The sequence below is a fragment of the Henckelia pumila genome, chromosome 4, assembly GCF_033568475.1.
Source record: "Henckelia pumila isolate YLH828 chromosome 4, ASM3356847v2, whole genome shotgun sequence".
In the NCBI taxonomy this organism is placed as follows: Eukaryota; Viridiplantae; Streptophyta; class Magnoliopsida; order Lamiales; family Gesneriaceae; genus Henckelia; species Henckelia pumila.
Window position 1 is genome coordinate 139282443 of NC_133123.1, and position 12797 is coordinate 139295239.

A 12797-nucleotide genomic window follows, 5' to 3' on the forward strand; every position below is an offset into this window, starting at 1 on the left:
GACCTGAAAATAGACAAAGACATTAAATTAATACTTGCACCTAAATCACATAATGTCCTATTAACAGTTGCACCACCAATAATACAAGGAATAGTAAAACTCCCTGGATCTTTCAATTTCTATGGCAGTTTCTTTTGCAGGATAGCGCTGCACTCCTCGGTCAACTTCACAGTCTCAAATTCTTCAAGTTTCCTCTTTCTTGCCATCACATCCTTCATGAATTTTGCATATTGCGGCATTTGCTCCAAAGCATCAGCGAATGAAATATTTATATGGATTTTCTTGAATATGTCAAGAAACTTAGAAAATTTCTCATTCAACGTTTTTTTCTTGAAACGCTGAGGATATGGCAGAACATCTTTTGGCACAGGCGGTTTCTCAGGCATCACTGCAGACTTGCTAGAATTTTTGCTTTTAGATTTTTCAGATTCCACCACAATCTCTTCAACCTCTTCATCATCTACTACCTTTGGGTCATCAACCCCAAGTTCTTTACCACTTTTGAGAGTGACAGCCTTGTACTGCTCCCTTGGATTAACCTCGATATTGCTGGGAAACACACCTCTATACTGATTATTCAATGCATTCTCCAATTAACCAATTTGTGTTTCAAGATTTTTTATAGAAGCGCTCACATTGGTCAAGTGTGTCTCCATACTATCAAGCTTATTCTCATTCCTCTTAAATCTTGTGGATGACTCTGAAATAAAATTATGCAGCAAATCTTCCAAAGATGTCTTACCCTCACCATTCTGAGTATTGAACCCCGGTGGAGGATTCAACACATTCTTATTGTTTGCATAGGAAAATTTCTCATGATTACGCAAACTAGGATGATACCGATTGGGTACATGATTACCTCGATAGTAGTTGTAATTCTTGTTGTATTGAGCTTGCTCCACACTCTCAAATCCATCAGCAGAATTTACGAAAATTGCCAGTGATGCTGTCTCAGTAGAACTTTGATTCCCTTTGTTCAGTGCAGCCAACTGTGTAGAAATAGTAGTTATCTGAGCATTTAAAGCAATGAATGCATCAACCTCATGAATTCCAGCAGGCTTCCTTATCGCAGATCTCTCACTCGGCCACTGCTAACTGTTAATTTTCATATACTCAAGCATCTCATAAGCCTGTTCAGGAAATTTAGAAAATATCGAACCTCGTGCAGTATCATCCACATAAATCCTCATTGGCCCATTCAAACCATTGTAGAATAACTCAATCTGTTCCCAATCTGGAAAATTATGGTTCGGACACTTTCTAAGTAATTCCTTGTACCGCTCCCAAGCTTCACACAACAACTCATAATCTTGCTGTTTGAAAGTTGTGATCTTAATTTTCAGTTGGGCAAACTTGGCATGAGGAAAGTACTTAACCAAAAATTTAGATGCCATGTCCTCCCATGTAGTGATGCTCCCAAGAGGTAGTTACTGCAACCAACTACCAGCATTGTCCCTAAGAGAGAACGGGAACAATCGTAGTCTGATGGTGTTCTCAGTAACACCATGAATCTTCACTGTCTCAGCAATCTCCAGAAAAGTGCGCAGATGCAAATTTGGATCTTTAGTAGCTGCATCCCTAAACTGATTTTGCTGCACCATATTAATCAAAGCTGGCTTCAACTCAAAATTATTTGTCGTGATGTTGATCGAGCAAATACTAGCACTTAAATTTAATATAATTATATCTCTTTTTTGCTCAAAATTATCGCAAGTGCACGACTCAAGTTATAGAAAAGTGTACTGAGTACGAGTATCGTCCTCAGGGACTACGTCACAATAATTCAATTATTTAATTTCTATACTTCAAAGTAACGAAAATTTGATTTTTGATTATTCTAAAATTAAAAATAAAAAAATTCGATTCAAAATTACTTGAATGAAAATAAAATAAACCACAAAAAAAAATGTTTAGCGCAGGAAAATATAATATGAAGAAGTTTTGTTGGAATCTCGGTTCACCTTCCTCCTAATTGAATCTGGACAATTAAAATTACTTTTACACTCATAGATTTGACAAAAATTCCTGAAATATCGACACTCTCTCTCGAGTTTATGCCAATCTAATCTAAGTTAATGAAACAATCAAATCTCTTTGATTATTTATCATTACTTATTGTTTTACGTTCATTGAATTCCTACAACTTTCAACCTGGTGGTCTATGGTTATCAACATGTACTAAATATCATATCTCTATGTATATTTTAAGTCCATGGATTTTATCACTCGTCATAATCATGAATCTATCTCTCGACAGCAATTCACAACTTACGAATCTATGTTAAAGTTAGCTACTCCTCAACATAGAATAATAAAATATGATAAAATCAAATACTCGCATAAAAACTCAATCAATTTGTCCAACGATTCAATCACAAAAACATGTTACGGGGTTAGGATCCCCTAAATTCCAACAAAATATAGTTTAGCTATGACAACTCATAATAATATTCAAGCTAAATAAAGTTTTCAACATAGAATTTCAGAAAAATTGAAGAAGAATTCCCAACGAGAAGAAGAACTCCCAACGAGAAGAAGAATCTTCGATCTTCAAAGCCGCCGCCTCCTGCTTTGCTGTAGATTTTTCAAGACTTAAAACGTCTGAAAAGATGATATATATATTGCCCCTAGAGTCCTTTCCTTTTAAAACTCCCGAAATAACAATCTTTGCAATTACGCGTGGGCGCTCGGTCTACTCAAATTCACCGACCGAGCGCCCCAAAATTGGCCAACCTTCTGCCCTGCTTTATCAGCGAGCGCTCGGTCTGCTAAAATTCACCGACCGAGCGCTCCAAAATCTTCAACTCTCTGCCTCTGCTTTTTATGCCAGCGCTCGGTCTGCTTTTTTCTGCAGACCGAGCGCACCCCTTTTGAAGCCAGAAAAATTTCTTTTTTCTATTTTTCCTGCAGAGTTAACCACAAATCAATAGGAGTAGACAAAACACACACATTACACTAAATGCAAACAATAATTAGAAAAACACTAACAAGACGACTAAGAACGAAAGCAAAAACACTAATAAAACAAACAATAAAACAAGGAAAAACGACTCCTATCAACCTCACCAAACTAACCTTTTGCTTGCCCTCAAGCAAAATCGGTGACAAACTAGAATGCAAAACAAAAACACTACACAATGACAAAGGTGGATGACTCAAACTTTCCAAGCCTCAGAATTTCTTCCAAAAGATTACAAATCCAATCATATCAATCTACTAACATTTTGAAAAAAAAATACAACTGGAAAACCTTGTAAACTCCTAAATCCCGCAACTCACGTAACAACATACCTTCCTCCGAATTTAATTCACACATTCAAGGATCATGAGGACTTTTTAGGCGCTATAAGCTCAAAGATGAGTGACATTCAATGACACACACTTCACATTGGTTTAAATCAAAGAATTACAGTGTGTGCGTGTTTTTATCAAAAATCCATACTAATTAAAAGTGTCTATCAGCTATCCATAGGCTAAATTTTCGCAACTCTTCTCCACTAGTATATTGAGCAACTGTGACTCGGTCAGTAGGTCTTAATAAGCTTCTAATGTTAGGCCTGATTTATGGCTACAAACGAAGTATATCGATTCAAATAAGGGAATAAGTTACATTTTCAATTCCTTCTTTTTTTTCTCCTTCTAATTCACTTCATCAATCCAATGACTTCACTACTTTTGCATATTTTTATTTTCTACGCAACTTATTTTTCTATTTTTTTCTTTTTTTTTTTTTCAACTTTTCCAAACACACCATTTCACTTTGCAATTACAAAATCGGAGCATATACAATTGTCACATTCAACTTACTCTATTTAGGGTAGGAAATATTGTTTAGGCTATTCTTTGGTAGTGAGTGTAGGACTAGAAAAAATGGCGAATGGGGGTTTATTCACACGTTTTCACGTATGCCATTCGATTTCAATCAAGCTCAAAGGAGGTACTAGAGATAGCATGTATGATAGGTATCTTGAAAGGCTCAAACAAATCACAAAAAGATTTCCTAAATCATTCCTAATCACAGTTATTGCCCGTATTATGCCTCAAAGAGTGTTCGAATTAGTTCTAGACAAGTCTCAATTCACAATCAAGTCATACAAATTTTTGACCAGTGCAGAAATAAGCAATCATCAGCAGTAAACGATGATTGTCAACAGATTTCAGATTTTTGTACCTCATGTACTCATAAACATTGTGAAGGCTCAACAGGGCTTTTAAGGATGATGTTACTTCAAGAGAAAGTGGGCCCAAAAATTCAAACAATGCCTCAATCCTATCCAAGTTTGTACGTTCCAAATTCAGATTCGAGCATACCTCACAGAGTATATAAAGATCTATTTATCTACTTGGTTCTACCAGTTAAACAAAAATTTTGTCAGAAGATTCTCATGGATTTCAGCTATCAAACACACAAAAAAAAAAAAAATTCTTCATCACTGGCTTTTATGGTTTCAGCCACGAATGCATGCCTAACACAACACAAAACACAATACAATGACAAAATGCAAACAAAATACAAAAAAACAAAAATGCATGACAAACATAAAAGACACCCTCCCCAAACTAACATCTAGCAATGTCCCCAATGCTAGACAAACGAAACAAAACAACCAAAACGAAAATACGCAAAACAAAAACAAAACAATAAAAACGAAAACAAAAACTCCCCTGATTATTTGTTCTCGTTGTCGCCGTCGGCTTCATCATCTGACTCATCAGGATAATTTGCTCGGAGAGCAGTGTAGTGGAAATGGAACGGAGGGGGATATGGTGGCGGAGTGGGGTAGGCAGCAGGATCCAAACCGGCATTAGAGATTAATGCTCGGAGCATAGCAGTCTGTGATTCCGAGTGGGCACTATCAACTTTCTAGTACTCATTCTGGTATTGATCCCAAGCATACAACTCATTTTTCATCTTAGTGGAAGGGCGACGACTTGGCATTGGTTTTGGTACACGGCTCGAAGAGGTACCGGCTCCGGAACTTTCCTGCCCGTGCGATGTATACTCTTGCAATCTAAAATTTCCCTTTGTCCGGACAAGTGAATTGTCCACATCTTGCATGGGATGCTGCCATTCTTCATCATCTCGGATTTTAACTCCATCTTGCATACAGAGGGAGGTGACGATAGACGGGAAAAAGATGCCAATGGTCGGTGAGCGGATGGAAGAGTATAACTCTCGGTTGATGATTTTTCCAACATTGATTGGCCATTTTTTGTGCAAGGCATACAACAACAAAGATCGGCTCATCACCACGACATGTGTATGGGTCACCGACATCATCCGGTGTGTGAGGAACGCATACCACAAAGCTGATTCCATGGTCAAAAACTTTTCTTTAAAAGATACAAACCTAGCCGAATCCTTCCACACATTCCCATCATAACACAGTGCAGCAGACACGAGATTATAATTCGGATTAGCTTTAAATTCTTGGAATAGGCTATCGTCGACTTTTGGGGTTTTCAATAAATCGTTAATAACTTGAGGGTCGAAAGAGACCATCTTACCCCGTACAAAGGCTTTGCTATCTGTGCGTTCCGGGGTGTTTGCATAGAATTCTTTTACTAATGGAACAACATCCGCCTGTGGTGTGCGGCAAAAATCAGCCCATCCTCGTTCCGGGATGTCGAGGGCGAGAGTGAGAGCCTCGGATAAATTGATGTCGCGCTCTGGAATCGGATTCCGATTAAGCCTTGCGGCTTCATAGCGTGATTTGGCCTCCATGGATATGAACTTTCCCTCTATGATGCTAGAAGAAGAAGGAATAGCACGAGATGTTGCAATCTTGGCTTTCTTCGGACCCATCCTTAGCAAAAATTGGGAAGGAGGCGGTAGATACCTGCGATATGGAGGAGAGAAAGTGAGAAATCAGAAGGAGAGGGGGGGGGGGGGCTAGGGTTTTGAACGAGAGAAGGAAAGAAATAATTAAATAGGGAATGGGGATCGGACGATTTAAAATTATGATTCTGCGCGAGGCGCTCGGTCTGCTAATTTCAGCAGACCAAGCGCATACCCGATTTTATAAAACAGAGAGTTGGGGATTTTTGGGCGCTCGGTCTGCTAATTTCAGCAGACCGAGTGCACCCCAGTTTTAAGAAAACAGTGAGTTAGGGGAGTTTTGGGTGCTCGTTATGCTAAAATTAGCAGACCGAGTGCACCCCTTAAAAAATAGTAAGGTAGGGGAGTTTTGGGCACTCGGTCTGCTGAAATTCACAGACCAAGCGCACCCTTTTTTTTTTCAAAATAAAAGAAAACAAAAACAGAAAGTGAAAAGACTTAAAAGAACGAAAAATGAAAAAAATTTCAAATCAAAGAAAATGAAAAATAAAAGCAAGGTAAGCAAGTAGTTCTCAATTTAGAGTATAGAGCTCGACTGTTCTTCTTCCCAAACTAGTCTTGGTCGGTCAGTGTGGTGATGACTGGCGTGGAGTCGAAATCACCACCTACATAGTGTTTCAGCCTCTGAGCATTGACCGTGAAAGACTCATTTCTGGTATCTTTTATTTCAATGGCCCCCGATGGATACACCTTAGTGATTTTGTATGGGCCGAACCACATCGACTTCAACTTTCCAGGAAAAAGCCTCAACCTGGAGTTAAATAGAAGAACTGTTTCTCCTTCCTTAAATTCTCTATGACGAATGCGCCGATCATATAGTTTCTTGGTCCTTTCTTTGTACGACACCGCCATATCATATGCTTGATCCCGAAATTCCTCTAACTGGTTTAGCTCCAGCAATCTCTTCTCACCTGCAATAGAAAATTCAAAATTTAATGATTTGATAGCCCAATATGCTCTATGCTCTAACTCAACTGGCAAATGACATGTCTTTCCAAACAACAGTCTATAAGGGGAGGTGCCTATAGGTGTTTTGAAAGCAGTCCTATAGGCCCATAATGCATCATCAAGTCGAAATGCCCAATCATTTCTATTAGTACTCACACTTTTTTCTAAAATTTGCTTAATTTCTTGATTGGACACTTCTACCTGGCCACTCGTTTGGGGATGATAAGCTGTAGAAACTTTGTGCTTGACACCATATTTCTTCAAAAGTTTTTCAAAAAGCTTATTACAAAAGTGGGTGCCACCATTACTAATAATTGCACTGGGTGTACCAAACCGGTTAAAAATATTTTTCTTCAAAAATTTAGTACTACCTGTGCATCATTAGTTGCAAAAGCTTCAGCCTCTACCCATTTGGAAACATAATCGACGATGACCAAAATGTATTTTTTTTGTAAATGAGTTTGGAAATGGTCCCATAAAGTCGATTCCCCACACATCAAAAATTTCACACTCAATAATGTTAGTCAAAGGCATTTCGTGACGGTTTGAGATGTTACCTGTTCGCTGACATCTATCACACTCAATGACATAAGCACGTGCATCTTTAAACAGATTGGGGAAATAAAACTCACATTCAAGTACCTTAGCTGTCGTCTTTATGGGCCCAGCATGGCCACCTACCTCGCGGTCATGACAATGATTGAGGATGCTTTTCATTTCTCCTTCTGCCACACATCTTCGAATCATAGAGTCAGCACAGATTTTAAACAAGAAAGGTTCTTCCCAGAAATAATGATTGACATCTGATAGAAACTTTTTCTTTTGATGAAAAGACAAATTATGTGGGAGTGTGCTCGTGACCAAGTAATTTGCAAAATTAGCATACCACGGTGAGTGTTCTATGGAAAACAACTTCTCATCAGGAAACCAATCATCTATTTCCTTAGTGTCATTTTGTGCACAATCAGGAATGCATTCTAGTCTAGATAGGTGATCAGCAACAACATTTTCTACTTCTTTTTTATATTTTATCTCTAAGTCAAATTCTTGTAAGAGTAGAATCCACCTAATCAACCTAGGTTTTGCATCTTTCTTAGCCAAAAGGTGTTTAATTGCAGAATGATCAGTGTAAATAGTGATTTTTGAGAGTACAAGGTATGAATGAAATTTGTCCAGTGCAAAAACTACAGCCAGCAATTCTTTTTCACTGGTAGCATAATTCAATTGAGCCTCATTCAGGGTTTTGCTAGCATAGTAAATAGTACGGAATACCTTGTCTATCCTCTGACCAAGTACAGCTCCGATAGCCGAGTCACTGGCATCACACATTACCTCAAATGGAAGATCTCAATCTGGTGATGTCAGCACTGGTGCAGTTACCAATCGTTCTCTTAAAAATTCAAATGCCTCCAAACAAGTGGAATCAAAATTAAATGGTGTATCTTTCATTAATAATGAAGACAGAGGTTTTGCAATTTTTGATAAATCTTTAATGAACCGCCGATAAAAACCGGCGTGGCCTAGAAAACTTCTGACTCCCTTGATCGTCGTCGGTGGAGGTAGATTCTGAATGACTTGCACCTTGGCTTTGTCCACCTCGATTCCCTGCTCCGATATGCGGTGTCCTAATACAATACCCGTGGTCACCATGAAGTGACATTTCTCCCAGTTGAGCACCAAGTTTGTTTCCTCACATCTCATCAAAACAGTGTTTAGATTATTCAGACATGCATCAAAAGACTGACCAAAAATGGAAAAATCATCCATGAATATTTCTAGAAAATTTTCGACCATATCATGAAATATAGCAGTCATGCATCTCTGAAAAGTCGCAGGAGCATTGCAAAGACCAAAAGGCATGCGTCGATAGGCAAACGTACCATATGGGAAAATGAAATTTGTTTTCTCCTGATCTTCAGGTGCAATCGCAATTTGATTGTATCCTGAATACCCATATAAAAAGAAATAAAATTCATACCCAGCAAGCCTTTCTATCATTTGGTCAATGAAGGGGAGGGGAAAATGGTCTTTACGGGTTGCGTCATTCAATTTTCTATAGTCTATACACACACGCCAACCTGTTACTGTCCTAGTAGGTATCAACTCATTCTGCTCATTCTCAATGACAGTTATCCCCCTTTTTTTTGGAACACATTGAATTGGACTTACCCATGCACTATCAGAAATGGGATAAATGATACATGCATCCAGAAGTTTTATCGTTTCAGCCTTCACTACTTCTTGAATATTGGGATTCAATCTCCTCTGTGGTTGGACCAAGGGGTTGATGTTCTCTTCCATTAATATCTTGTGCATGCATATAAATGGATTGATGCCTTTGATATCAGCAATCTTCCAGGCAAACACACTCTTATGACTTTTGAGAACGTCTAGCAGTCTGGCCTCCATCTCACCTGTCAAAGAAGAAGAAATTATGACAGGCAAATTTTCATTCTCACCTAAAAAGACGTATTTGAGATGGGTAGGTAATGGTTTCAAATCCATAGTTGGTGGTTCTTCAAGACTTGGTTTCTGGAGGACTAAATCATTTCGGTCACCAAGATCTTCGAGTCTGAGCTTTCCACTTTTCCTCCATGAATGGTTATCATTCAAGTAATCCGTCATCTTTTCTATATCCCTATTGACTATGTCATCACGATGAGGAGATATGAGTGCGGCTTCTAATGGTTCCTGAAATGTATCCTGCACATAATCATATAGAAGTGAGTCCACAACATCAATCTTAAAACACTCTTCATCATTTTGTGAAAATTTCAGTGCATTAAAAACATCAAAGGAAATTTTCTCCTCTCCCACTCTCAGATGTAGCTCTCCCTTTTGGACATCGATTAATATTTTTCCTGTTGCCAGGAAAGGTCTTCCCAATATAAGTGGCATGTCCAAGTCCTCTTCCATATCAAGCACCACAAAATCCACCAGGAAGATGAATTTGTCGAATTTCACCAGTACATCTTCTATTATCCCTCTTGGATATTTTATAGACCTGTTCGCCAGTTGCAACGACATCCGGGTGGATTTCGGCTCTCCTAAGTTCAGTTTCCTGAAAACAGAATATGGCATTAAGTTTATACTAGCTCCCAAATCACACAAAGCTTTATGAAATTGCACATTATTAATAATACAAGGAATAGAAAAACTCCCTGGATCTTTTTGATTTGGTGGAATCTTGTTTTGAACTAGTGCATAACAATTTTCTGTGAGGCTGATCATTGCATGCTCCTCCAATTTTCTCTTGTTGGAGAGAATCTCCTTCAGGAATTTAGCGTAACTGGGCATTTGCATCAATGCATCAGCGAAGGGGATATTTATATTCAATTTCTTGAATACTTCTAGGAATTTCGCAAACTAAGAATCTAGTTTGGCCTTCTTGAGAGCTGCAGGAAAAGGTGGTGGAATAACAATATTTGACTGTGATGTGGGTGGTTGTGTAGAACTAGAGGACTTACCTGCAGTTGTCCCTGGTGTAGACGGTTCTGACTCTTTTTCGCTTTGCCTCTCACCTTCGATTTTCTTCCCACTTCTTAATTCAACAGCCTTGACCTGCTCCATTGGATTCTTTTCTGTGTCACTTGGTAAAGTACCTAGATCTCTACTGGACATTGCTTTGGCTAACTGCCCAATATGATTTTCCAAGCTCTTGATCGATGCATCCTGATTTTGCATTCGGGTCTCAGTGGATGATATGAACTTCTGCATCATCTGTTCCATGCTTGACTTCTCTTCTTGAGGCTGTCTTCCGTGGTTTTGATTCTCATATGACCTATTATTCTGTCCTCCCCACGAAAAATTCGGATGTTGTCTCCACCCTGGATTATAAGTGTTTGAGAATGGATCATTACTGGGGCGATTCTGATTTCCTACATGATTTACCATTCCTCTATCTGGCTGAAATGACGGATTGCCTATTTGGCAATCTTTCGTGAAGTATTCAACACCACATTTCTCACACCACACCTCTGGAATACGCATCGCAGACTACCCTAGAGTTAGCTCTTCTATCCTCTTATTCATGACCTCTAGCTGAGCGGCTACTGAAGTGAATGCATCAAATTGATGCATTCTTACGGGTCTTTTGACTGCATTACTTTTTGATTGAGGATGATAGCTACTGGATGTCATCTCCTCAATTAACTCATATTCGTCCTCTGGTGATTTTCGTAACAGATTTCCACCTGCAGCTGCATCTAACATGGTACGATTTGAGTGAGGAAGACCATAATAAAAAGTTTGTACCACAAGACCGTCTGGTAGTTGGTGATGTGGGCATCTCCTCAGTAGATCTTTGTAACGCTCCCATGCTTCATAAAGTGTTTCCTGTTCACCTTGAGAAAATGTTGTAATGTCAGCTCTGAGTTTCATTGATTTGGACGGTGTAAAGTATTTAGTCAGGAAGGCCTTTGCTAGATCATCCCAAGTAGTGATGGACCCTGCAGGTAGATTTGTTAGCCATGCTTTAGCTTTATCTCTTAAAGAAAAAGGGAATAAACGCAAACGAATAGCGTCATCAGAAACTCCCTGCATCTTAAAAGTGTCACAGATTTCTAGAAAATTTGTCAGGTGAGCATAGGGATCATCGATTGTCATCCCACCAAACTGGACTGTGTTTTGCACCATTTGAATGATAGCAGGCTTTATTTCAAACTGATTTGCTGCTATGGTTGGCCTGATGATGCTTGGTCTGGCATTTTCGATGGATGGCAAAGCGCTATCCATCATGGATCTGTAGACAGGCGGTGCATTATTCTCCTCTTCTCCAAATCCACGTAGTCGCTCTTGTTCTGTCATTGTTGTTGCCTTCTTCTTATGCGAAAAGTTCTTTCAATTTCTGGATCAAAAGGCACGAGTTCTGCTTCGGGTGAATGTTGCATGCACTGCAAGAGAATCCTGCAGTTCACAAATGAAAATAGTGATTAAAATTGAAGTAGAGAAAACAAAATAAGAAAAATCAAAGTAATCAATAGTCACCGGTAGCGGCGCCAAAAACTTGATCGAGCAAATACTAGCACTTAAATTTAATATAATTATATCTCTTTTCTGCTCAAAATTATCGCAAGTGCACGACTCAAGTTATAGAAAAGTGTACTGAGTACGAGTATCGTCCTCAGGGACTACGTCACAATAATTCAATTATTTAATTTCTATACTTCAAAGTAACGAAAATTTGATTTTTGATTATTCTAAAATTAAAAAGAAAAGAATTCGATTCAAAATTACTTGAATGAAAATAAAATAAACCACAAAAAAAAATGTTTAGCGCAGGAAAATATAATATGAAGAAGTTTTGTTGGAATCTCGATTCACCTTTCCCCTAATTGAATCTGAACAATTGAAATTACTTTTACACTCATAGATTTGACAAGAATTCCTGAAACATGGACACTCTCTCTCGAGTTTATGCCAATCTAATCCAAGTTAATGAAACAATCAAATCTCTTTGATTATTTATCATTACTTATTGCTTTACGTTTATTGAATTCCTACAACTTTCAACCTGGTGGTCTATGGTTATCAACATTTACTAAATATCATATCTCTATGTATATTTTAAGTCCATGGATTTTATCACTCGTCCTAATGATGAATCTATCTCTCGACAGCAATTCACAAATTACGAATCTATGTTAAAGTTAGCTACTCCTCAACATAGAATAATAAAATATGATAAAATCAAATACTCACATAAAAACTCAATCAATTTGTCCAACGATTCAATCACAAAAACATGTTACGGGGTTAGGATCCCCAAAATTCCAACAAAATAAAGTTTAGCTACGACAACTCATAATAATATTCAAGCTAAATAAAGTTTTCAACATAGAATTTCAGAAAAATTGAAGAAGAAGAACTCCCAACGAGAAGAAGAATCTTCGATCTTCAAAGCCACCGCCTCCTGCTTTGCTGTAGTTTTTTCAACCCTTAAAACGCCTGAAAAGATGCTATATATATTGCCCCTAGATTCCTTTCCTTTTAAAACTCCCGAAATAACAAT

The 12797-nt window shown here is 38.3% G+C and overlaps 1 protein-coding gene and 2 non-coding genes across 3 annotated transcripts; 2 read left to right on the forward strand and 1 right to left on the reverse strand.

Annotated features, from left to right (window-relative positions):
- Window positions 1-1239: 1239 nt before the first annotated feature.
- Window positions 1240-1346, forward strand: LOC140869879 (small nucleolar RNA R71). Its single transcript, XR_012146870.1, has one exon. It is a non-coding gene; the product is annotated as a small nucleolar RNA R71 (small nucleolar RNA).
- A 9437-nt stretch (window positions 1347-10783) lies between these two features.
- Window positions 10784-11521, reverse strand: LOC140861877 (uncharacterized). Its single transcript, XM_073264881.1, has one exon. The coding sequence runs from the start codon at window positions 11519-11521 to the stop codon at window positions 10784-10786; it is 738 nt and encodes a 245-aa protein (XP_073120982.1).
- Window positions 11058-11164, forward strand: LOC140870008 (small nucleolar RNA R71). Its single transcript, XR_012146994.1, has one exon. It is a non-coding gene; the product is annotated as a small nucleolar RNA R71 (small nucleolar RNA).
- Window positions 11522-12797: the final 1276 nt, after the last annotated feature.